Source organism: Myiozetetes cayanensis, unplaced genomic scaffold (genome assembly GCF_022539395.1).
Source record: "Myiozetetes cayanensis isolate MyiCay16 unplaced genomic scaffold, myiCay2020 scf7, whole genome shotgun sequence".
In the NCBI taxonomy this organism is placed as follows: Eukaryota; Metazoa; Chordata; class Aves; order Passeriformes; family Tyrannidae; genus Myiozetetes; species Myiozetetes cayanensis.
In genome coordinates this window covers 9,096,711-9,121,387 of record NW_026087964.1, presented here as the reverse complement: position 1 = coordinate 9,121,387, position 24,677 = coordinate 9,096,711, and the positions used below count along the sequence as shown (strand labels likewise).

At 38.0% G+C, this 24,677-nt stretch overlaps 1 protein-coding gene across 15 annotated transcripts in view; it reads right to left on the bottom strand.

The window, feature by feature from the left end:
• The window catches only part of JAKMIP1 (janus kinase and microtubule interacting protein 1), a 244,905-nt gene that overhangs the window by 84,330 nt on the left and 135,898 nt on the right, over window positions 1-24,677 (bottom strand). For 4 of the 15 annotated variants that reach the window (XM_050337655.1, XM_050337653.1, XM_050337654.1 and 1 more), the window contains exon 1: window positions 2,672-4,750. Coding sequence is in view for 8 of the 15 variants with exons in the window: in XM_050337664.1 (XP_050193621.1) it covers window positions 5,206-5,244; window positions 5,856-5,900; window positions 8,418-8,483; window positions 23,993-24,196 (354 nt within the window). In the remaining 7 variants the exon portion in view is untranslated. Of the gene's footprint in view, window positions 1-2,671; window positions 4,786-4,923; window positions 5,245-5,855; window positions 5,932-8,417; window positions 8,484-23,992; window positions 24,197-24,677 lie in introns of those variants that run through there. The other 11 variants (XM_050337657.1, XM_050337658.1, XM_050337660.1 and 8 more) reach the window with 9 other exon arrangements.

Below are 24,677 nucleotides of genomic sequence, written 5' to 3'. Positions count from 1 at the left end.
ATTAGCCCCATTAGCATGTATGAAAGGAGTTGCTGTTCATGAGATCCCCCATAAAAGATTCAGTTAGACTAATTAATAAAGGAATTAGGCATCAAAGTTTTGAAAAGAGAATAATTTTTTACTAAATAGGAAGTTCATAAAACCAAGTATGTTTATTTTGGATAAATGCTTTATATTATTATTATTGTTTCAAGACAGAAGATTAAAAGAGGTTATTTCCTATTCAAAAGGCATTCTATGACTACTTCAGAGAAAACATTCAGTGTATTTAACTGGTATTTGGAGTTCTCCCTGCAGTATTTTACTTATATCTACTTCACCTCTGAGAGGTTATGAAACCATGCCTAAAAGGAACGTTCAAATTTGGACCTGAGAAGGCAAGCTAAGTTTGGTCCTTTTCTTTCGCCTCTTTTAGCCATAGATCTAAAAATTCTTCAGCCTGAGTTCACCTTTATTTACAGAAACTCATTTCAGTAAGTATAGTCTTATGTGTGTCCTGGTTTCGGCTGGGACAGAGTTAATTTTCTTCTTAGTAGCTGGTATAGTACTGTATTTTGGATTTAGTACGAGAATAATGCTGATAACAAAGCAATATTTTGGCTGTTGCTGAGTAGTGTTTACTCTACATCAAGGACTTTTCAGTGTCTCATGCTCTGCCAGTGAGGAGCTGCACAAGAAGCTGTGAGGGATCATGGCTGTGACAGCTGATCCAAACCGTCCAAAGGGATATTCCACACCTTAGAAACTGTACAGTGCAGCACACTTGTTTCTCTTGGGTCCTGTTACTTTCTCTCCAACTCCTTACAATTACTATTATTACTATTATTATTTTTATTATTACTACTGCTACTAATATTTTAGAATATTTATATTAGCATATTTATATTAACATTAGTATACTACCATAGAAATATTTTGTTCCAATTATGAAACTGTATATCTCAACCCAGGAGGTTTACCTTTTCTTTCTGTTTCTCCTCCCCACCAGTGGGAGTGAGTGAGAAGCTGCATGGTGCTTACTTGTCAGCTGGGTTAAACCACAACCAACTGGCATCTGTGAATTGCCTTTGATCTTTGATTTTGCTACATTTGTATTGTGATTTGAAATTGGACCTGTAATTGGTCCATGGAGTTTGGATTTATTCTCCAGGAAATAATGCAAGTAAATTTAAGTAAAAAAAATTTTTTTTTTTGGTAGACAAAAGCAGAATATACAGTGCAAAGATGAAGATACAAGTAACATTTTTGGCATTGAGGAGTAAAAAATGGCACAAAATCAGTGCAAAAGACTGAACAAACAGTTCTTCTCTTATCACCCCACGTTTTTTTATGTGCTATTCACATATAGGGCCAGTTACACTACGTTTTAATATTTTGGTCAATTTTATCAACTCACTGGCCTTATCCACAAAAGGACCTGGAGCTTAAATGATTCAGCTACTCCTCGGTCCTGTGTGAAATCATGATACTCAAAGGCTTCAAGTGAGGAAAGACATCAAAGAAGAAATCCATGTGGACAACAAAGTTCAAACCACTTTGTGACCTCTAGACCTACAAAGCCCAGTCCCTTCTCAGAGACCTGCTAACATAATCATGGCTTTCCCCTGGCCTGTATAATTTCCCAAGTAGAATGGTATCTTCAATTTAGAGTTCCCTGAGACATTAATATTTTGTCTGTATTTATTATTTGACAATGGTCATCCCTGAACAGCACTGCAAAAGGTATTTATAATAATAGTGGACATAGTTAGTCTTCTCATTAACAATTTACGATGGAAGACAAATTAATGTAATTTTCAACTGTGCCCCAGCCTAACATTCAACTCATAAGCTGTAAAAAGAAAAATTCTTAGCAGTATATTTTGCAGAAAGTAACCAGTGGACAAAAGCAGTGAGGATGAAGGCAGGAATAAAAAACTGGCAAAATCATTACAATACTGATTTCTGCTCTCCTATTTCTAGTACATGTTCTTGTTTATAGGTGGTCTTTTATTCACTCATATAATGAAAGTTAATACAACAATTTCTAGAGCTGATCTCACACCATCAGGTTCCGTGCTTCTGCTGCTTCACCCTGAAAACTGTTGAGTTCTGCAGCATAAAAGGAACCTGCAACCAGGAAAGTTGTTAGAACTGACAGCAACAATGAGAAACTTATAATTTCTTTCTTCATTTACACAGCTGGGATTGATGATTTAAAAGCTGTGTCACAGAAAGTGAAAATCAGGCCCATCATCTTGTATGGATTGAATCATAGAATTATAGAAACATTAAGGTTGGAAAAGACCTCTAAAAGCATCAAGACCAACTATTAACCCAGCACTGCCAAGTCCAGTACTAAACCATGTCCCCAAGTGCCACATTCACATGCTTTGACACACTTCCAGGGATGGTGATGCCACCACTTCCCTGGACAGCCTATTCCAATGCCTGTCCACCCTGTACCTGTTCCCAGCTCTATAATAAATACCAGTATACAGTGAATAGTAAGACTGTAATGATATACTCTGTTTTCCAAAACTATGAATCCTGCTAGTTCAGCACAGAAAAATGCAATGGAAAATATCACCCCAATCAGCTAGATTCTTTAACTGATGTCAATGAAACTGTCACATGTCAATTAAAATGTAGTCAATCACATAATAAAATAAGAAAGAGAAATTGCTCATACCTTTTCTGCTTTGTAAGAAGATCCTCTCCTGTCTGTGCAGTGTGCTTACTGTGGCAGCCACATACTCTGACAATCCTATGTTTGTGCTTATAGTTTCATATCCAAAGTAGTGATGAGCAAAACTGTGCCTATGAGAAGAGTGTTTCTTTGCCAAGTGAACCACACTTTCGAATTTCTGTTTCTTCGTCATCACTGGGTTTGATTATCTCAAGCTCTGGTTATCTCCTGTTGTGGTCCTCTTCTTGAGTGATGCCAGAATTCTGCCTTTTGCAGTGAAGATCTCATTTTTCCATTCTGTCATTACACTGCTAAAAGCCTTAACTAAAACATGAAAAATCTCTATTTGAAAACACAGTTTCTAAAAGCTTGTTCCTTTTGAAAAACACATTGTAAGCAACACATTCTTTTGGAGGTCAAGACTTCTGCATGATCCTTGTTTCCAAGGTAGATTGTGCTTTCCAGCAGGAAACAGGGTTATTCAGACCCTCAGATCAGCCACAGTTTGCTGCATTTGACTAAATTAATCTTGAGGAGTGTCTCAGCACCTTCTGCAGGTAAACGCTTTTGTCTGGTGATTCTTTGTGGAGGGTACACCTCTGGTCTTCAAAGACTGATAATTATCTGAGAAAACTGGACATTCCTGAGGCTGATGCCTGCACCTTCAGCAGTGAGAAAATCAGTTGCTGTGACAAAATTTTCCCTCAGCCTTCTTTGTCCTTCCTTAATTGTTCATTGCCTTATGTTATTTTTGTCAATTGTAATTTCTACTTCATGTGTGGTATTATTGTAACCATCTAATTCCACTCTGTGTTCATGCTGGAGTTCAGTATGTCCATGGGAGTAGACTTGTTTCTCTGTGGCTTTCTACACAAATATGATTTTCAAAAAAATGTGAGGAAGGAGAAAGTTATCTTCTAATATTGTGCTCTTAATATTTTCAGCTTGCCTCAACATTATTTTTTTTATCTATTTCTTCATGTTGCCTTTCATGTTCTGAAACTTCGATTTGCTTTTCCCTCTTTGAAAGAGTAATCTTTATTAATTTTCTAACCATTCTCTCTCTTAAAAAGCTCTTTTCAGCTTTCATTATTTCAGTCTCTGTGCTTCACCCCAAAGTTTTCTTGCAGTTCAGGTGGTCAATGTCCGTGAGTGTTTATCTACCTCTGCCAGTTGAGGTTGTGCCATTTTTGCTTCCTGGTAGCTAATGTCAACATTTTTTTATTTCACCTGAGAGGATGCCATGATTTCCAAATATTTATATCCAACTATGTCTCTGTTTATCCCATTCACCAACAGGCCTATTTCTTCAAGCCCCTCTTGTTTCTTGAAGAGATAACTGAGCACAGCACATCACTCATTCTCTTCTCCTGACCTCTCAGGCCACCTTGGAATCTTCCATGTCCCCAGTGCTGTTTTTACAAGTTTGCCTTATTTCAGAAGAAACATTCAAAAAATCATATTTCCCACACAGTTCTTGCCCAATTTAAAGTTCTCTTAGTTCAATCTATCATCTTGCCTTTCGCCAAAACCCTTCCTTTCTCCCTCTGTGGATTTCCAACTTATGAATTTAATATGAATTTTACCACTGCAGGGTCGTAAATCTTTATTTGTTTCCAACTTTGAACAGTTTGCTTCCTGTCAGTTATTTACTATAGACAACTTAATGTCAAACGCTTAGGTTTTTTTATATAGATATTAAAAAGGAGATCCTGTGTTTCCTGGGTGAAATGCAAACCACATTTGTTGAAAGCATGCAGTATGGAGACAAAAATCTCAGTACTGTAAGAAAACCATTTGGTGGATAACAGTTCCCATAGCAGCCAGTAATTGCACTTGTATTATTTTCTGCTGTTTGGTTGGTGTGAGAGTGTAAATTCTGTTTAGATTTTTTTCAGTGTTTATGATGTGCTGGTCCTTATTTGATTATGAAATCATTCCAGCTTGAAGCTATACCTTTAAAAAATCTCTAATTTTAAATTCAAATATTTTGCAGCTTCAAGTACTATGCAAACTGCTTTATGAAAAAAATGCACCAATTTAAAGCTGCTTAATAAATATTTTCTGTATTTTTGCAAGTGGACTCAGCTGTTCACTCCATACGTTCTTTTAATAGCCTGTAAATAAAACAAAAACCAAAACAGAAAACAAAAACAACAAAGAAAAGAAAAAGTCTGCTGAGCTTTAGATAAATAACATTACTTTAAAAATAAGTGTTGGCATCCAACATTCTTACAAAGAAGAAAAAACTTGGAAAAATTGTAAAGGTAAAAGCATTGTGTATTGTCGAGTTAAAAACAAAACAAAACAAAACACAACAACAGTAACAACACAAACACTGCATAACATTCAGTAGTTTTAAATCACATCTTAATCCTCTGACAGGTTGTTGAGTTACCATCCTTACTGAAAGGCAGTGTGCAACTTGCATTGCTCCAGGGAAGAGGACTGGGACCTATTTTCTAAATTGTATTTCCCTCTTGTTCTCTGTGAAAGGTGAGCACTGCCACTATGGCTCCTCCTACAGCTGGAGAAATTCACTCTGTCCTTTGCATTGAGCTGAAAGGATCAGGACACTGTGGAAAGGACAGCAAGAATGATGGTAGTGTCACAAAGGAGAGGCACAGAGGTTTTTTACCCTCACCCCTTCCATGTTGCACTGGCACATGGGGGGCAGTCACATTGCAACCTTTGCATCGCCTCATAAAAGGGAAAATAGGTCATTATTTCCTAAGTGATTTCATGGCCTGAAGGATCTTGAGGAAGTAAAAGGAACTCCTTTTTTTTTGCATGGGTGGTGATACTCAGAGGACTTTTTAGGAAAAAAAATTGAAAACCAATGTTTTGCCACTTCTCCATCCAGAGTGAGAGAAGGCAGGATCCTACAGCAATACCTGAATTTTGAGACAAAATGTACCTGTGCTGCAGAAATGAAAAGCACCCACTGCAGTTACAGCAGTCAGCATCTTAGAATGCAAAATCATTTCTCATTGAAAACCCAGGGACTTTCTGCAGAAGTCTAGGATGGAAAGCATCCAAGTTGGATTTTATAGGAGACTCTTCCCCTCTGTGCAAGCAAAACCAGTATGCCCTTCCCCACGGTTTCAGGGTCTTACAAACAATTCTCAAAACATGGCCAAATTTAAGAGTTAAAAATTGACTATGAAGAAATATAAAGAATACCAACCACACATCTTGGCTCAGTTGTGTCATCAAGGCCACAGAATGAATGCTAGTGAAAAAAACAAAAAAAGGAACAAAAACTATAACATAAGATCAAAAGAAAATGAGGAAAAAAGAAAAGAAAGAAGATGTAAGATATGTAATATGAAATCCAATGACATTACAGCAGTTAGTCTTATATCATTAATTAAGTTGATCCAAAAGAAAGATAAGTATACCAATCTTACTCTAAAAAGGGTACAAAATTCAGTATTTGAAGGCAGTTTTACAATAAAGGCATCTGTGGAGTATTTAACTTGAGAAATACTAGGCTTGGCTTTGTGCACCACTTAGGGAAGTACCTATAAATACACACATGAAAGCTGTCCTAAACCAAGACTTACCAAGCCCAGGACACAAACTAAGTGCAGCTGAAATGGTAAAGGATCACTTATGAGAAAAGCATGATGTGTTTAAACAGCACTTGTTCCTCATATATCAACTCATAGACTAAAATTGAGATTTTACATTATTCTTCTGTATGTCCAACAGTTTGCTGAAGAATCTAAAGGGCAGAAATACTGCCATCCTTGTGTTCTGATTTGACATAAAAGTTGAAGTCATTGTAAAGCAAAATAAAAAGTCATACTCATTACACCATAAGTGGTGCACAGCCCTTAGCTACCCCCAGTGATGAGGCTCAGCTATAAATACTGCTATTCATTGAAAAGAGTAAGACTTCTCTCCACACAAAATTATCGTGCTCAGTATCAGTAGCATGTAGGTGTCAGTTTGTGCCCTTTGACACATTAAACCTTAAGAAGAACAATAAAGTAAAAGTATATAATTCACTGATTCCCTGGCAACACAATCTTCCTTTGGTCAATCAAATTCACAATGGGATTTAATCCTGAGGGAAAAAAATAATTCAAATGTAATACAGATAAAAAGAAGTGCTCCACCCATTCAGAAGTTGAAGGTTAATCGAAAAAGATGAAGCTTTTTTGAGGTCTCTTGCTAATGCAACATTAAGGCAAAGAGGACGTTAATCATTTTAACTCATTACCAGCTTTCTGCTAAGCTTGTGATTAAGCTGTTTCTTTTCTAATGCTTTTTTCCATCCATCCAGCTGGTGAACCAGTAGAGATAATGCTATCTTCCATTTTCAAAATTGTCAGTCTGCCCTAATCCAATACCTAATTTGTAAACTGTAATGGCAGTGCCTTAAAGGCTTATATTTGGACAACAGCAACATCTAGAGATGTTGATGTTTTACAGTAGGTGGATAAACACTAATATTTGAAATAATTAACATGTAGAAGTATCATCTATCCCTCAGCATTTCTCTGCTTTGATATGAGACATTACTGACTGCTAGGCAGGAACAGCTTCAGCTATAGAAGTGGTTTGGGGTAGAAAAGGGCAAAGGCGGCAAAAGAGCCCTTTTAGGAGTGGATGATTCCTGTGTTTCTCTGCTAGTGGAAACAGCAGCACCCAGCACAGTTTCTCATGGCTCTTCTCCTGGCTCTTCCACAAACCCAGCTGGATATCACAGTTTGAAAAGTGCAGGACAAGGCACAGCAGAGGGCAGATAACTAATGTGGAAGCATAAGGGGACAAGGAAGAGGGTGACACTGGGAGGACAAATGATGGGACAGTGGGACTAGAGAAGGGTGAGGAGGAAACTTTTCAACATCCAGTGAGCTGGTCCACAACGACTCTCTCAGTTCTGCAAGACCCATTGACCTCTTTCATCTTTCACCCCTTTCTCATCCCAAAAGAAAAAAAACTGCTGAAAACTCCCTAACTTCTCCATTCAGCCTAGCAGTGGTTTATGTAGGATCAGGTCTCCATAAATGTTGGGGAAAATTAACTTGAGATGATGTAACTTGTGCTGGTACCTAGGCACTGATTCAGCAAAAAGAACAAACTAAAACACTTTCCTGAGGCCTAGAGAAAGACCCATTGTCATCCCATGCACTGAAGAGCAGCCTAAACTCCACAGACTGGGGAAACTCCTGAGCTCACAGCCCATAAAGCTTGTGCCATCCCTTGCTTGGGAACCACAGTGACACAAATATATTTGCAGTCTCAAGCTTTCATCAGAAATTCTTCGAAAGACAAGAAAATTTGGACCCAGGGTTTAATTTGTTTCTATCTTAGTGTAAGAAATATTCTTGAGAGTAGATTATGTCATTGGTATCTTATTATTTTTTTATTTTATTTTCAGTACTTGAAAATTTGGCAAAGCAATGCTATCCAAAGAATAGGGCTGAGCTAACCAAATCTGTCAGAGACAAATCTTTATGTTCTTTCTTGATCTAAACATCAGCAAATCCTTCCTCTGCTAGTCTAGTGTCTCTCCAGACCCCTTAATGCCTTCCTGTAATTGGTGGAAAATCTGGATAGGAAATAATTTTGAGCAGATTAGAGAAAGAGCATCATTTCACACAGCAGTGACTCAAATTTTATCTTGCTTTTAAATAAATTTCATGATACTAGGTTAAACAGTACTAACATCAATGCAACACAGAAAAGTAAATTTGTAGAGAAGCAATCCATTGGTACTGCCCAGACATTTATTTACCTTTTCCTCAATTTCTTTGAGTTGCCTCTTTTGAAGCTCTATTTTATCTTCTAGATCTCGAATTCGCTGGAACAGAAAAAGTAAAATAGACATTATTATATCTAATTTGAAAAGCATATGCATCAAAAAGATAAGAAATAGGTTAAAAATAAAGAGAACAAATGCCCATTATCAATCTAACACTATCTATACAGTTATATTAGGCACGTCTCTGGCAGGATTGCTCCGTGTTCCCATGAAATCATGGCATTTCAAGCAAGCTGCACGTTCAGAACATCATGTTTACTACCAGAAAGTCTCCTTATCACCACTGATTAATCATCATTTTAACATATACACACAACTCCAATTAGCACCAAAATTCTTAGAAGTACATTACTTTCTCTGCAACTGCCAGAAGTCTTTTACTTACCTAGACAGTGAACAGATTACACTATTATGTTTCCTTTTAACTGTCTATTTTCTTTTCCTATAAAACCTAACATGCTTCTGGCATAGTCACGCTGTACCAGAACAAACAGAACACTCAGATTTTCAGTTCATCACAAAGACACCATCCAAAGATTCAGCTCCATCCTATTATCAGTTACCTCCCTCAAGAGCCAGAGGGAATGTTTCCTTCAGTGTAGCTCCCCATATTTTTAAGGATTTTTCTTGTTCAGTTTCACAAAGATTCTTCTAAAGTATGACTTCTGTTGGGTCCACATATCTTAGTTTCTTTCTATATCACATATTCCCTTGTTTGTTTTATTTAAATTGTGCATATTTTTTATTTTTCTTTTAATTTTAGGTGGCTTCTACAATTTAGATGCACTTTATTACACTTTTAGTACATTTTACTTGTTATAGACAAAGTAGATTTATTATTTATTAAAGTAGAAATCTCCTACTAACAGTCACAGGTTATGAGGAGAAACTTTATACATGCACCTTTTTTTCGGGTTTAACTATCCAATCTCAGCCTGGCCTACAACAGCTAAGGTTGTTAACAGTTCTTGAATTTGGGAAGACAAATTATCACCTCCTATAATGTGAATGGCACAGGCCAATAAAATTAATATAGCTGCTGCTGCACTACTCACAAGTTATTCTATGACTCCCAGACTGATTTGAACAATTAGAATCTCTTTCAAAACAATATCCAGCCATTACTTACAAGCCTGTGCATATCACCTGATGTTGGTAGCTGCTTACCTTCATTCAGTTCAAAGATCTCAAGTAGTGGTAAATGCCCCAGACTCACGGTAGCCCAGGATAGCTGCAGTAAGGCAGCAGCTGATCCAATGACCAAACTGGTTTAGAGAACCTCAGAGCTTGGCTTGAAAATTGCAAATCTAACCTGGAACTACTCCAAAAATGAGGTAGTTCACACAACCCTGCGGTTCACTTTTCCTAGGGTATACTCCTCCACACAAATATTGAAGAAAGGCCACGAGTAAAAAAGTTTTGTTATTGTTGCTGCTATTTCAAAATGAAAGACTTTGCTTAAATGACTGATTTGAATATTATACAGAGTAAGTGAATCAAAATCTCCACTATATCATACTGCAATGCTCAAAGATTTCCTCAGTAAATACACAAACCAACACAAACCAGATTACCCTCGTGTGACATAAGTGCATGCAGCTTTCCTGACAGTAACAAATGCCCCAAGTACAGCTGTATTAATTTCACTTTTCCTCTATTACATTTGAATTGATTTATACTTCATCTACTCCCTGCTCAAGGCAAGCCTATCTCTCAGGTGATCATTTTCATATACAGTATGTACCAGGAAGGTTACAATGACTGTAAAAAACCATGGGATGAGAAGTAGGCAGATGTAATCACCTCTGAGATCTCTAGTTCATCAGGTTAGACTCCTGTTTCTCTCCTAATCATTTCAGTTATGTTGATTCCTTCTTACAGCCACATCCCAGAGCTGAGTGACAGACTTCAATTCTCTAGGGGTTGTGCTATGCTCTGTGATAAAATTTGACCGTAGTGAGATAAGTGGCAAGAAGAAATGTTTTTAAATATAATTTTCAAGATTTATCATGTGAGATTTTTTTTTTCAATAACTGCTGAGAGTTTGCCTTCAGAAAATAAGGGAAAAAAAAAAAGCCACCAAACATCCAGTGGCTTTCTCACCTCAGGGTTTACAGCAAGGGTTCCTTTATAAAAGAACAAGTTAATTAAGATAAGATGACATTTTTAAGATTTGGGAATTCTGTTAATTAAGTAAAAATTGAGATGTTATTATTCCCTTATGAATTTTTAATCTTTTCAAAAGATTACAGCTATTCAGCTGTTCTCTACAACTATTCAGAATGGTTCTAAAAAAGGTCTGAGGCTTCTATTCTCCAATTTCCACACATAACCCATAAAAATAGTTAAATTTTGGGAGATGAAAGCTAGAGAATAGTTTTAAGATGAAGAAATATATGCTTTCCTAAAAAATCAGTTTAAAAACAAAAACAGCCTACCAATTGACTGGGAAAACTCAAGAAGTTGAATTTCTTAGCAGTGAAAAATCTACAAGATAGCCTCAAACCAACTAGATTGATATCAGTAAGGCAGATGGAGCTGGTTTTGGCAGCAGTAGAGTTAATATTCTTCATAGTGACTAGCATGGGCCTATGTTTTGCATTTGTGCTGAACACAGTGTTGATTACATTAATAGAGATGTTTTTGTTATTGCTGGGCAGGGCTTACACAGAGCCAAGGCCTTTTCTGCTTCTTGTACTGCCACGCTGGCAAGGAAGTTGGGGGTGCATGGGAAGCTGGGAGGAGACACAGCTGGGACAGGTGACCCAAACTGACCAAAGGGATATTCCAGACCATCTGACATCATGCTCAGTATATAAACTGGGGGGAAGAAGGAGGAAAGGAGGGATTTTTTGAGTGATGGCGTTTGTCTTCCCAAGTCACTGCTACGTGTGACGGGGCCCTGCTCTCCTGGAGATGGCTGAACACTCGCCTGCCCACGGGAAGTGGTGAATTAATTCCTTGTTTTGTTTTGCTTGTATGTGTGGCTTTCGCTTTTCCTATTAAACTGTCTTTATCTCAACCACGAGTTTTTCAGCTTTTACCCTTCCAGTTCTCTCCCCGATCCACAGGTGGGGGAGTGAGTGAGCGGGAGTGGGGCTTGGCTGCCGGCTGGGGTTAAACCACCACAGTCCTCGTTGATGCCCAACATTGAGCTTGAGGGGTTCGAGATATCAATGGGTTTAACTGGGATGCACTACATTGAATTCATTGCTGTTAGTGATGTTTACCTAGTACTCAGCAGGCTCCTGTGTTTGCTATGAGGTTTGCTTCCCTGACTGTATATTAGAGCCTACTCTCGTTAGTGGCTGCTTTTTGCTTTCTCTGCTTGCTGCAGTGCTGTGCTGCTTATCACCTTACTGAATTGTGCCTGGGAACGTTCTGATAACAGCCATGGCCATGGGCCTGGCCTGGAAGGTGGCCAGGGCATCGCTGCTGTTTCTGTGCTGCTGGACTGGACACAGTGGCTGTAGTCAGTAGGGCAGACATTTGCAGCTATACATGTGTATCTCTAGAACTGTTCCAGACTTGCTGCCTAAGGATAGTATGTTGAAGGCTGGTGGCTGGTGCTTAAATAGCTTGTATATTCCTCTTAAATGAACAGAAATCAGAACAACAGAATACTTATGCTGCAAATGAGTAAGATTTTGTAACTTCTTTACTACAGAAATTAAAAATTCTAACCTAGACAGGTTCTAAAACACAACCTTGGCCTAGAATTTTTCATTGGGTATCAAAGCTTGGGGTTGTTTGCTCCAGGTTGTTTACTTGCTTTCCCTTGGAGGATTATCCAAGAGGATGAAGTGGGCGTAGCTACTCCCATCAATATCCTTTGATTGCTCAGGGACAGCACTGGAAGATAACCAGCCTAGTTCAGCTATTTATATATCCTGAAAAATCTGATTTAACTCATTTATTTCTATTTAACTGCAGAGATGGCCTTAAAAATATATACAAGTTTATGCACTATATTGGCTGCATAGAGTATTTAACACATAAAAATAATTATTTCCCCTTATTGTACCTATCTGCATTTACAGTATTATCTTGAACACACATATAGTGATTTCCAAAACATGACTTTAAAAAATACATGTAAGATATATGTACCAATCGGAGCTGTAACAAAGGAAGTATCTCCTAGAAGTAGCATGAGATGTTTATTAGTCAAAGGTTACATTAAACTACTGAGAAGGAAATTACACAAGAGTTACAGGTCCTAATTAAGACCAAAGGTAGAACTGCTTGAGACTCTGTCCAATAAACAGTCTTTACATCTTTATCTACTGTTCCTTTTATTTGCAAGAATTACAAATCAAGTAGCTGTGAACTCTCAGATTTTCAACACTTCATTAGATGCTTTCAGTGAATTCTGATTTGTTTATGTTTGCAAAAGCGTGACTGTGACAACAAATCACATAGAAGTATTTCATTGTTATCCAGAAATTCTATCTGCTTTCATGCTTCATGATATAAACTGATGATCTGTAAATTGAGCTTTTCCTTCTACTTCACATAGAGTTATAACAATTGTGAATATAAAAGATGCATTCAGCTCCAGGCTTGCAGGAACCTTGCAGTGTAAATGCAGTACCTTTTCAACAGCACAAAAAAAATATTAGGAAGCAACAAAATTGACTCTGTCTTGCTCTCAAAACCTTGATAAGTCTCGGTTGAAAAGAAAGCCACAGGTTGTTCTTCTGTTTATTTTCTTTTGTAAAAAGAGAGGGATAGAAGATACGGATAGTGATCACAGTCAAAGCAAGGATTAGGGATGAGTAGAGTGGTGCTCTGCTGGGTTCTAGTAATTCCCGTGTCCCTACAGTTAATAGCTGCCCCTCGGTCACACAAGTGCACCTTTTCAGGACTCGGGATTCATGAGAATAACCCTTGTCAAATCATGGGGCCATACAATGGAATTACTGTAGGCAAACAAAGAGCCACAGTCAGGCAAAAACAGGGCAACTGGAATGCAACCATGGAAGACAGAAGTGCAAACATAAGGGACAGTTTCTTAACACTGTCCACCTCACCCACATTCAGAACCAACCTGCCAAAATAATGAATACTAATTTGTCATTGATTTTATTACAATGGCAAATGAAATCTCATCACAAAACTTCTGGATGATGGATGGTACATTTGCAAATACTCCCTGTAACTGCCCTTACCCACATGGAGCTTCCCCGAGTTTCAAAAGAGGGTTGGACAAGTGTCCATTTCAGTATGGCAAGCACCTACTAGATAAGTAAATCATTCTTCTACTGGTAGTGAAGTTTGCTGCCACTTCTGAGTAAGTGCTAACAAGCAGCCAGAGCACAGCAGGGGCTGAGGGCTGTTCCCTGTGCAGAGCTATCAGCAGATGGCTCTGCTGGCCAGGCTATGCTGAACAGCAGCTCCAGCTCTGCCAGGAGAGGGGCTCAGCTCAGAGATCCACTTGCATTGCCAGACAGCCACAGAACAAAGATGATAAAGATGCCTTACTTATTACTTAATTGCAATTCAAACAGACTTTTAAGTTTCGTTATAAAATTTTTCTCAATAGTAGTTACATATGCAACTATACAAAGGCAAGCTATAACCCTGAAGGACAGCCTAAAAATGGTAACAGTTAGGTAAGAGAGAGCACATCCAGAAAATTCAGGCAGCTAAAGCATACTTTTCTTTTGGAAGTCTGCAATGCAAAGGCAGGAACAAACTACCCCTAACGTGGCACTACATATGACATTACTTTACTGAACAGAATCATAAAAGGGGAGTTTTACCATCAGTCAGCCACGGTTCTATAAATTATACATTCTCTGACTGCATGTTCTCTCCAATCTCTAATTCTTGGAGAGATCCCAAATATAAAGGGCAGCCAAACTGCCCCGAAAGTGAGCAATTAGCCTTTTTTCTCAGCAGAAGATTCCTAATGTGCAGCAGATTCCTCTTAAATGCTCACAACCCTCCATTTCCTTTCAGCTCATGATGGAAAGTTCATCTTTCTGGGAAACAGGATTCACTTCTTGAAGTGCAATTATTCACTTAAGCAATTCTCTTTGGTAAGCTAGGATGGCAAGTGCTCTCCAGTACTGTCAGGGAAATTAAGACAAGCCAGCTCTTCTTTTCTCAAGTAGCAGAGGGCTGACACAACAAGATGGGACTAAAAATTCCTACTCACAGCTATTCTGACCTTCCTAAAGAGTGTGAGTCTTTAAGTTTGTGTGAGGTATGGTACCTGAACTGGCCTTGGTGGGACCAATTCAGGTGTCTCTTCATCTACAGCTCCATTTTCTCAATAGCTGGAAAATTCCCCTATAGATTTTTATTTTCCAAATGCATCCAAACTCAGTAAAAGGCCAGATAACTCTAGATGCAGATTCACTATGTTCATGACTTCCTTGTACAATGCAAATAAAGAGGACAAATTTGGTATTTAAAACTGAACTGAAGGCAAAGAGTTCAATGAAATCATATGAATACATTGCCAGTGGAGAACCAGACATGTACTGATTTCAAAAGGGAAATTTCTATCATTTTTGCACGGTTTGCCTCCTGTGGCTATACCACAACCTCAAGATTGCAAGCCACATGTCTGGGAGACCTGAGGAATCAAAGTTTAGATGAAATGTAAGCAGCATGATGGTGGATGTGTGCCTGGAAATATTAATCTACTTTCACTAACAGAGAAATTCTAATAACACAGGCTTAGAAGACTCAGCTTGAAGTTTAGCCAAAATGAAAATATTGCTCCATTAAAAAAAAATAAAAAGGTTAGTGGCATTCCCACTGAGAACACATGAAGTATGTGTGCCCAGCTTTTGTTATAATAGCAATCTATCTACATTAAGTACCATTGCCATTAATACAGTGCACTGGAATAAATGGAATTCCTTTTGCCGAGCTCAGTGAGCCCTGGGCTGCATTCTCTGAGCTATCATTTTTGTGCTGGAGGTAATATATCAACCCAGCAATGATTTGTCATTGTTACAAAGGAAGAAAATTGATCTGAGATGTACTGAAGTACATCTCAGTACAAGCCTCACTACTTTTAAATGCTAGGTCCAGATTTCCTCCACCAGGCAACCAAAACATGCACATTTCTTCATTTGGTTAAGCTTAATCTTTTCATGTTACCACAAATTCTGATGAGAAATGGACTGTGTCACTCTATAATTACATGGTGCCTTATGCACATTTTGGGGTTTTTTTGACCTGATCTTCCAGCTGTTTTTTTTTCATAGCAAATACAGACTCTAGGAATTTCTGTTTTCTGTTTATTGGACAGTGATGCAGGCTAGATGAAGTGCACTTCTTCATCCAAGCCTTTTGTCCTCTCCAATTCACCCCCAGCACTAGCCAGCCATTCACAGTCCTGAACCAACATCTTGGATGGCTTCAGATCCTCAAGGATCTTTGTCAAATGGGTAAAAATCTATCAGGAAAGAAATTTGTGTGACTGCGATGACCACATGATCCTTCACGTAGGTGTCAAACTGCAGAACTGATGTTCTTGCTTTCCAGATAACTGTGTAACAAATGTTTTATGGACAGTAACATTAAGATCAATTTACCTACCTGCAAAATACGCTCTTTGCCATGCTACTGTACTTGTGAAAACACAGGAATGTACTAACCAGGGGGTTTAGAAATTACCTTAACAGTTCCTGTGACACGCTCTTATTGGATTTACATTCACCAGCAAATCCAAGAAAACAATTTGATAATTTTAGCACAAAGCAGACCAAGAAGGATTTGCTAAGCTGCTTAGAGCCTCGGCTCTGAAATGTTGCAAAGGTTCAGGTTAATGTACATTCCCAGCATAGGCACCATGGATGGACTGTATCTGACATGAACCAGGTTTTGACTCTCTGAAGCCATCTTATGATCAAGAATGTATCTCATTCTGCAGCAAAATTTAGCATGGGAAATATTTTATTAATTTGACAAGGGGAAGAATCAATATTATTTCATTATTTCATTATGTCATTATTTTAAGCAGATTCTCGTCACTATTAAGACACAGGTATGTAAGATCTTTAATAATGTGAACAGCATAACTATGTTACATGCATGAATTTAAACAAAGATTAATATAAACTGACTTGCCTTTAGCTATTATTCAAATCACTACAGTGATGGATAAAATTCCTTAATGAAAATATTTCTTGAGCCTTTTTAAATTTAATGCATTTTAACAGATGTTTAATAACCTGTACTATTTTAACAATACAATTTGCATAGGAGATTGTCACATGAGTTTACTCAAGCTGTTGGATCCGCTACCATAAAGGGTTTGAATTCGGGAATCCAAATGTTCCCTTTAGTTCTATATTCCTAGAATGTGATTTTGCAAAGTGGTCATCGGGAAACAAAAAAACCCACGGCAACAGAATTATCTTAAGTTACGTTTGTTGCCATCTTGCTTTACTTTATGAATGAAAACCTAATGTAACTTTTAGCCTGTTGAATAGGATAATAAGAAATTATTTTGGATATACTGTGCCTCTCTGATCCTCACCAAGATTTTCTGTACACAGTAGGTAAAAATTTTATTCTTTTCTATGTTCTGAAGTCTCAACCATGATAATCCAATTAATAGTTACTGACGTAGAAGAATTGTTCTTGTTAATCTTTATTATGCATTTGTAGTTTCTTTATTTGCCTTCCTGGGGAGAATGAACCTTTTAGCAGCTGCACCCATGCACTACATTTCTCAGCATATGTATTCAGTCACATTGGTCTTGGTATTAAATTACTGAATTTTATAAATACATTTAGACCAAAATAACTATCTGTTATAATCTGATACCCAAATGACTATATGTATGTAACATTTACTAGTAAATCCAATTTTTTTTTCAACACTGAGAGTCTTTTAATTTATGTTACAACATACATTGATATCTAAAAGAGTTAATTCATTGATATCAGCAGTCCTATTGTTTTCATTGGGGAAAAACAATAATTTAAACCATACTAGACCTATATTTACACATAATAGCTGTGCTAAGTCTACCTGAACTCAGAAGACAAAACACATTCAACATCTTAAAACTGACTCCTTCACAGCCTAGGCAGATTATCAGACAGGAAAAAAGAAAACAAAACAGAAACAAACAAAATCCCCAAACAAAAACAAAACACAAAACTACCCAAAACCCCACAAACAAACAAAAGCCTAAACAAAACCAAAACAAAAACAAACAAAACCAAAACAAAACCAAAAACCTCGATCACACTTTGTTTAGGACAAAGGGTGTAGACCTTTCAGATATATTTTGTAGGTATCACAGCAGTCCTGCTATCATCACTTACTCAGGCAAGTAGCATCACTAAGGTAGTTAGCAGAGCAGATAAGGTTGAAGATATACAGAAAACATGTACAAGGAAACACTGTAAGATACACATAGAGAAATTATTAAAGTTAACTCTCATCTGCCATTCAGATCTGTGAGAAATTACAGTTTATTGTGACATTGTCATTATAGCAGCAATGATGCCCTGAAAGACTCAGTGTTCACTCCTGCATGACAAATCAATACCACAGGTCAACTATGATTAGCCCAGTCATGATGTGCTTGATGAATATTGATGACAGTTATACAGCTGTGATATCAGATGCCTTTACGAGCAATTCATGAATATAAAAAATGCATTATCAACAGTAATCTATTAAATTTTGAACAGCAAAGCACAGAACATTAATGCTAAGCAAGCATTAGTAGCAGAAAAAAAAAAAAAAATCAGTCGTTGCCCTACGTGGTCCTCTTCACATATAGTTGTATACAATAGCTAGGAATTAACTTCCCTAGAACTGTACCACTTCAGATTTAAAATAAAAACATCAAACCATTGAATCTATGTAGATTTGGAGGCAAAATTATCTGAGACTCCCCAGTTATTAATGTGTAAGTAAGCTTAGTAGTAGTACTTCTACCTGCTTTTTAAGCTGTGTGACACTGCTGTGGGTTTTTGATCAAGACAACTCACCAGAGGAGTGGTTGTCTTTAATTTGTCCTCTGTGTCACAAAGCATTGTGCCAAACAGGACAAATTTCAGACAACACCTCCGTGTGCCTATTAATGAGGCACACTGAGCAGAGCATCCTCCCTCTCTCTCTCCCTCCCTCAAAAGCCTTCCCAGTCAAACATTAAACCTTAATAATTCTCCTTGGATGAAAAATAGGTGGTCTATCAACCATACCAAATTACACAGCAAGGAGAAACAGAATAACTGCTGGATTTATCCAAGTTTTACCTGAATATCTGTAGTATATCAAGTGGTGAATCTCAGGTTCCTACTTCACTCTGGCAATTACCATATTAACAATTCTTTTTAAAATAAAGATTTAAAAAAAAAACCAAAACAACACCATTACAAAAATAGGTATTCTAAATGGCTGACCCAATACAATTTTATAGATATGGTGACATCCAACCCTATGGATACGTAAATAAATTACTCTCCCAGTGTGAAAAAGTTGTCCTACCTATGAGACAACAGTAAGAATTCATGGAGGAATGCCATAGGCTACACTTTTTTTTGATCTTTAAGCAGTCAGAACTTCACTCTTCAGGTCAGGAAAAAATTAACTAAGAAACTTAATGAAGAAAATTAGTTTGTTGTTTCTCAATTTCAAGCTATATTTTGACATTTCAGGATGAAAAAAGACATCACTACTTCTGACTTCTCCTTGGTGTCCATGAAAAGCAGTGCCTGAGGCATCACATCAGCAGTGAATCCTTCTCCATGGCAGTGACACGGAGAGGTCAGTTCTGATTTAAACCTGCTCTCTCCTAAAGGTATGCCTTCTTCTAGTAAAACATGCAAACAAAGTGGTAATTACTCCTTTTACTACTGACGAATAATCCCATCTGGTCATGGGAGTAAATGATGTAGTTTAAAGCTAAAATATTTACAGCTATATTCCACCCATTTAAAGTTGGAATTTGGTAGACTTCATCCGTCCAGATTCTTATTATATTCAGGTCTGGAACTGAAGCAGTTGTTTCTTTTACTTTGTAAAAGCGAGCTACACCCAAAAATATTCTAACTACAGTTAGAACAAAACACCCTCAGCTTAGTACAGTACTACGGTGCAAATCAGAGAAAAAAAATTTCACACTTTCTGATTACACAATGAACTAATATATCTTTTCTCTGTCCTTTTTTTCTTACAATTTTAAACAAAGATAAGACCACTGTGGGAAATTACTGGATTACGTTAATAAAATCTGTCTCTCATATCCTTTCTGACTGGCAGCAACCATTTTTGGAACTGAGTGTGTGTCAATCTGCTGTTCTTCAAGGATTTTCTAGCTTTTCTTTGGATTTAAAATAACTTCAGATGAAATCAGAATAAATTATATTTCTCTTATAAATTTTCTTCATGTTTGAATACTGCCAACAGTGCAATTTGAATTAATCTATCCTAATTTAAAGCCTGGTTCTGATGAATTTTGACAGTTTCATACTCCAGATGCAGCTACAGTAAAACTAACAGGAATATATTTAGGTTTTTACCTTATTTGGTTTATGTAAAGCATAATTTGACCTTTAAATATTTACTAGTTTCAGCAGATAAGATAATTGCAATATAATTTTAAGGTGTACTAACCATGATGCTGTGTGGATTTTTTGCGCTGGGTTTTTTTGGGCAGTTTGTTTATTTGTTTGTTTTTATATTTGAATTTACTTCATTAGGAAGTTGATATCACTACTTCAGAAACATGTTGTATTGCTCCATTTCAAATATCTTCTCTCAGAGATGGATTTTCTCACTCCCTCTAGAAATTACTTAGCACCCTATATATACACATAAAAAACTACCCTTCTTAGCAGAACCTGCTAATAATGACCTTCATATTTTCCAACAGCACAAAAGTCATGCCACTGCACTCAATAGAGCACAAATCTTACTTTTAAATGAAGTCCTGATAAAAATAAATCAGATATTGATTTATAAAAGCTTATAATAACAGTGTAGAACAATGAGACATTTTAGATGGCAATATACACAGGAATGGTGGTTGAACTGCACGTACCCTATTGCTAGAAGCAAATATCACAAGCTGCTCATGACAGATTTTTAATTAACATATATTACCTCCTCCAAATAGAGAGGATGGTGTAAATCAAAACACCTTCTCTGACTTAGAGGGAGCTCTGCCAATATGCTTCAGCTGAGGATCTGTCCCTCAGACCTGCATGCTGCACTCTGGGTTTAATAAAAGTGTTTTGTGCCTTAGCATGCAGATCTAATCACACAGTTTGTCTAATTTGGCTCCACAGAGGCCTGGTTTCCTTAATCCACTATGGGTATACACAAATGGTTCCATTTATATACAAATGAACAATAATAATGTGTGACCATACATGCACCCAAGATGAACAGACCTACCAATGCAGTACAGAGCCTTTACATCCTAAAATATATTTATTTCACTGGAACAAAGTCAATACCCAGTGGGTGAGAACTCAGGCTTTCCATGTGGACAAAGAAGTTCCCATAAAGCAGCACAGGCTCACACTTGGGCAACTGTTTACCCATTTTCTTATGCACATCCCAGTCCCTTTCAGATGGTACAGTCCCCTGGAAGAACATTTACCAGCTCTGTAAAACCAGCATCTCACACGCTAACTCCTCAAAGTCCCTGCATGAAGCAATTAATTATTAATAAACCCTGCAGACCAACCTACAGCATTCATCACATGTCTTACCATTTCTGCACCCTGCAAGTACAGTCAAGGATCATTTACAGGCAGAAAGTGGGATTTCCTCCTTCTCCATCATCAGAATTTGTTGAACCCCCATTCCATGTCTGACACAGAAACTCAGAGAAGGTTTTTGCCAGCCTATCAGGATAAACAGACTTGTTCTTTTGAAGCCCTTCAATCAGACGTACCAGGAAGTAAATGAAACAAAGAAAAAGACCTTCTGGAAGTTATCAAACTCCCAAAGTTACAGAGAATTTGGAGTCTTTAATACATGGTTTCTGTTTCAGGGAAAGTTTGAGAGTATTTGCAACAAGAAGATTCTGTATTAAGCATTGCAGGTCCATCATGCTGTCCTATCATTCTCTGTAGCCTCATCTTCAGCAGAGCAAGAAGTGTGGTGTGTACTGTAAAGGCACTGCAGACTTAAAATACGACCAGGTCTAGACTATAGTTTTGCAAGTATAAAGTGTGATGGGTGTTTGCTGATGTCACAATGTCAGCAAAACTTCTCCTGACCATAAATACATGAGGAAAGGAATGGATTCATTTAACAAAGTATCAAGGATGTACTAAATGTAGCTTCATCCATTGATTAGCTTCATCCACTGCCAGCACAAGTATGGTTTCATTTGTGAAATACATACAGCTTCTGTCATTTGTTAGTGCAGATGAAAGTAATGCTGGGAGAAATAGCCCTCCCATAACCCAGGCAAATTAACTAGCATCTTTGCTTTTCTTTTTCCTTTTTAATAGGGGATGTGTGTGTGGTCATGTGTATGTGTGTGTGTTAAAAATAGATTACTAAAATACTTAGCTCCTTAGTAAGCAGTAGAATTCAGTTCAATGTGCCCTGCAGGGTTGTAATATTAGCATGTCTAATGAGATGGGCATAACATGAAACTCTAATGGCACACTATAAAATAGATCTGAAGGCAGGTACATAAACATCCATGCTTATGGTAGCGTTTTTGTTTTCTTTTATGCGCATCACACTAACCTTTATGTTGTGAAGCAATCTGTGAATACATGAACTGGACTTAAACAGATGTGCACATAAAGTGCTCTGATTGATAGTGAGGAGGCCATGGAACAAATTGGAACTGAGTCCATGTTACACCTCAATATGCACATAGTATGGATGTTGAGTTCTCAGGAACAACTGTTTCACTCTACAAATCTAATCCTACTTTTTCCTTTCTATTTGCCAATAGTATATGAGCTTAACTTGGAAGGTCTGCCCAGGTTCCCCAAAAATACACTCCAACAATGGGCCACAAAAAGGCCCTAGCCAACAACAGTCCTCAAACAGTGTCAAACTACATGCCTGGTGAAAGCAAAGACTAAACTATATCTAGTCTGATGGTAAAATCTGAAACAGTATATTATTTAGGTGTGGAGGCATACTCAAGACACAATGTCATTCATACCCATTAAATGTCATTTGCAAATAATATTTACCCAACTAGAAAGCACTGCATCACTGTTCTGAATAAAACACCAGCAGTCTGGGTAGGAAATTGGACTGCCTAAGAGACTGCCAAAAACCTCTAGTCTCACTAATTTTCAGCTACACTAATAACATTAGGCTAATAACTTCTGGCTCCATTCTTATTTAGCAAATTTAACATGTTTACTCTCTCTTTCTGACACTTGCAGTGCCACCTGGTACCTACCTTCTCCAGCTTTCTGTACACCATCACCGATGACTAAAAATAGATGACACCCACTAAATAAGTTCATCTCTTGGTCTCAGTGTAACAAGTACTAAGAGAAAGGAAACTTCTAGGAAGTCAGAGCTCAGATCTAACACTGACAGCATAAGCACTTCTCATCATTGCAGGATGACAGGAGATGATCACAACACTGCTGGGTCACATTACATCACTTTCATCTATATTCGTCTACAAAGCTAACCTGAACAAAGAGAGGCTTGGACTAAGCTAAAAGCAGGTCTTACCCCAGCACCTGAAATAGCAACAATGTTCTCGACACATCTGCATAGCACATTTTAGCATTTACAATATATGATTCCAGATTTGCACAAAAAGTAGCAGAGCAACTGGAGAGCAGTCCTCAAAATCTAAGACAACTGCCGGCAAATTCCAGAGGTTACTATAATGAGGAACAAAAATCCTCGGGAACAATTATTTCTGCTGTAGTAATTAACACCCTGAGACATGCAGCTCTCTTCTGTCCCTGAATATTTGCACAGAAAAACTAGCAATCCTACCAGCAGTAAGTGACTACCACACTTCCATAGGCCAGGACCTTGCCAAATTCAAACTGTCAATACTTGTCCTTAACAAAGTAGTTTGGATAGACAAGGTTTTTCTAAACTAATTTAAAGGTGTCAAAGCTTGTAAATGGCCTCTTAAAAGACTTTCTATGACTTTACATTTTTTATTTATTTTTTTAAAAAATCATAAATAGCTAAAATAGTTGAAAAGGGGAAAAAAAAACCAACTTGGATTGCTGTAACTGCTGCTTCTGCCTTTCCTCTTTTCATAGCTTTATACTCTTGCAACCCTCCATTCTGCCTTTTTCTAATATGGGCCTTGAACTTGCAACAAGCTCCCCTCAGAGTCCTGTGGAAGACTGTGTGGTTGTACACACATGAAACAGGTTGTGCAACAGGACCTTGTGGTGAGACAGTGACTTGTTTTGTGTGTGCACCATGCCCAGCGCAACCAGCTCCTAACACCACGATGGCTCCTTGGCACGGGAGCTGTACAGAGAATAGACTAAACAGAACTCCACGAGGTGAGGGTGAAGCGATGCTGTTTATGGGCAGTGGCAGCAACCACAGAGGTAACACCAACGACGGGAAGGAGGAGAACTGGGATTACCTGCTGTGCCTGCTGCAGCAGCTCCATTCGCTCGTGCAAGATCTGGCTGTCAAACTCACGGCTCTGCCTCAGGATCTGCCGCCGCACCTTCTCCACTGCAGCTCGCAAGTCCTCCCTCTGCGCTTCCGTCAGCGACTCGCTCGCCCGCCTTCCTGGATCCTGCTGCAGGGCATTATACAGCGTGGCCTCCAGCTCCTGGATTTTCTAATGCAACCCAAATCACACACAGACAGGCTGACATTTGAATCCAGCAAGCAAACGACCCACCAACAGCTAGAGGAGAAGGCCAGCAAGCAAAGCCTTAGGCAGGAGGGAAGGACAGACACAGACAGGTGGACGGAAAGCGGCAGTCGTGAGCAGTGAGGAGCATTCCACACAGAGTGCACGCAGCCTCCCGGCACTGATTTACACCCAAGCGATGGTTCCCATTCTAGTAAATGATAGATTCTTCTGTTTAAGAAAGATTGAGATGATAGGTCTGCACTCAACACCTCATAAAACTCAAAATCCTGATGCTGAACATAACAAATTTAATGCCAACTAACAGATTTCCTTCAACTGCAACTGAATTGTTAAGCCATCCTATAAAATAAAAAGACCACATGAAAAACTGTGAACAGAAATCTTTCTCTCTCTCTCTGACCCTACCATCCTGACATTCATGGCTTCAAGTCTACGTCAGTGG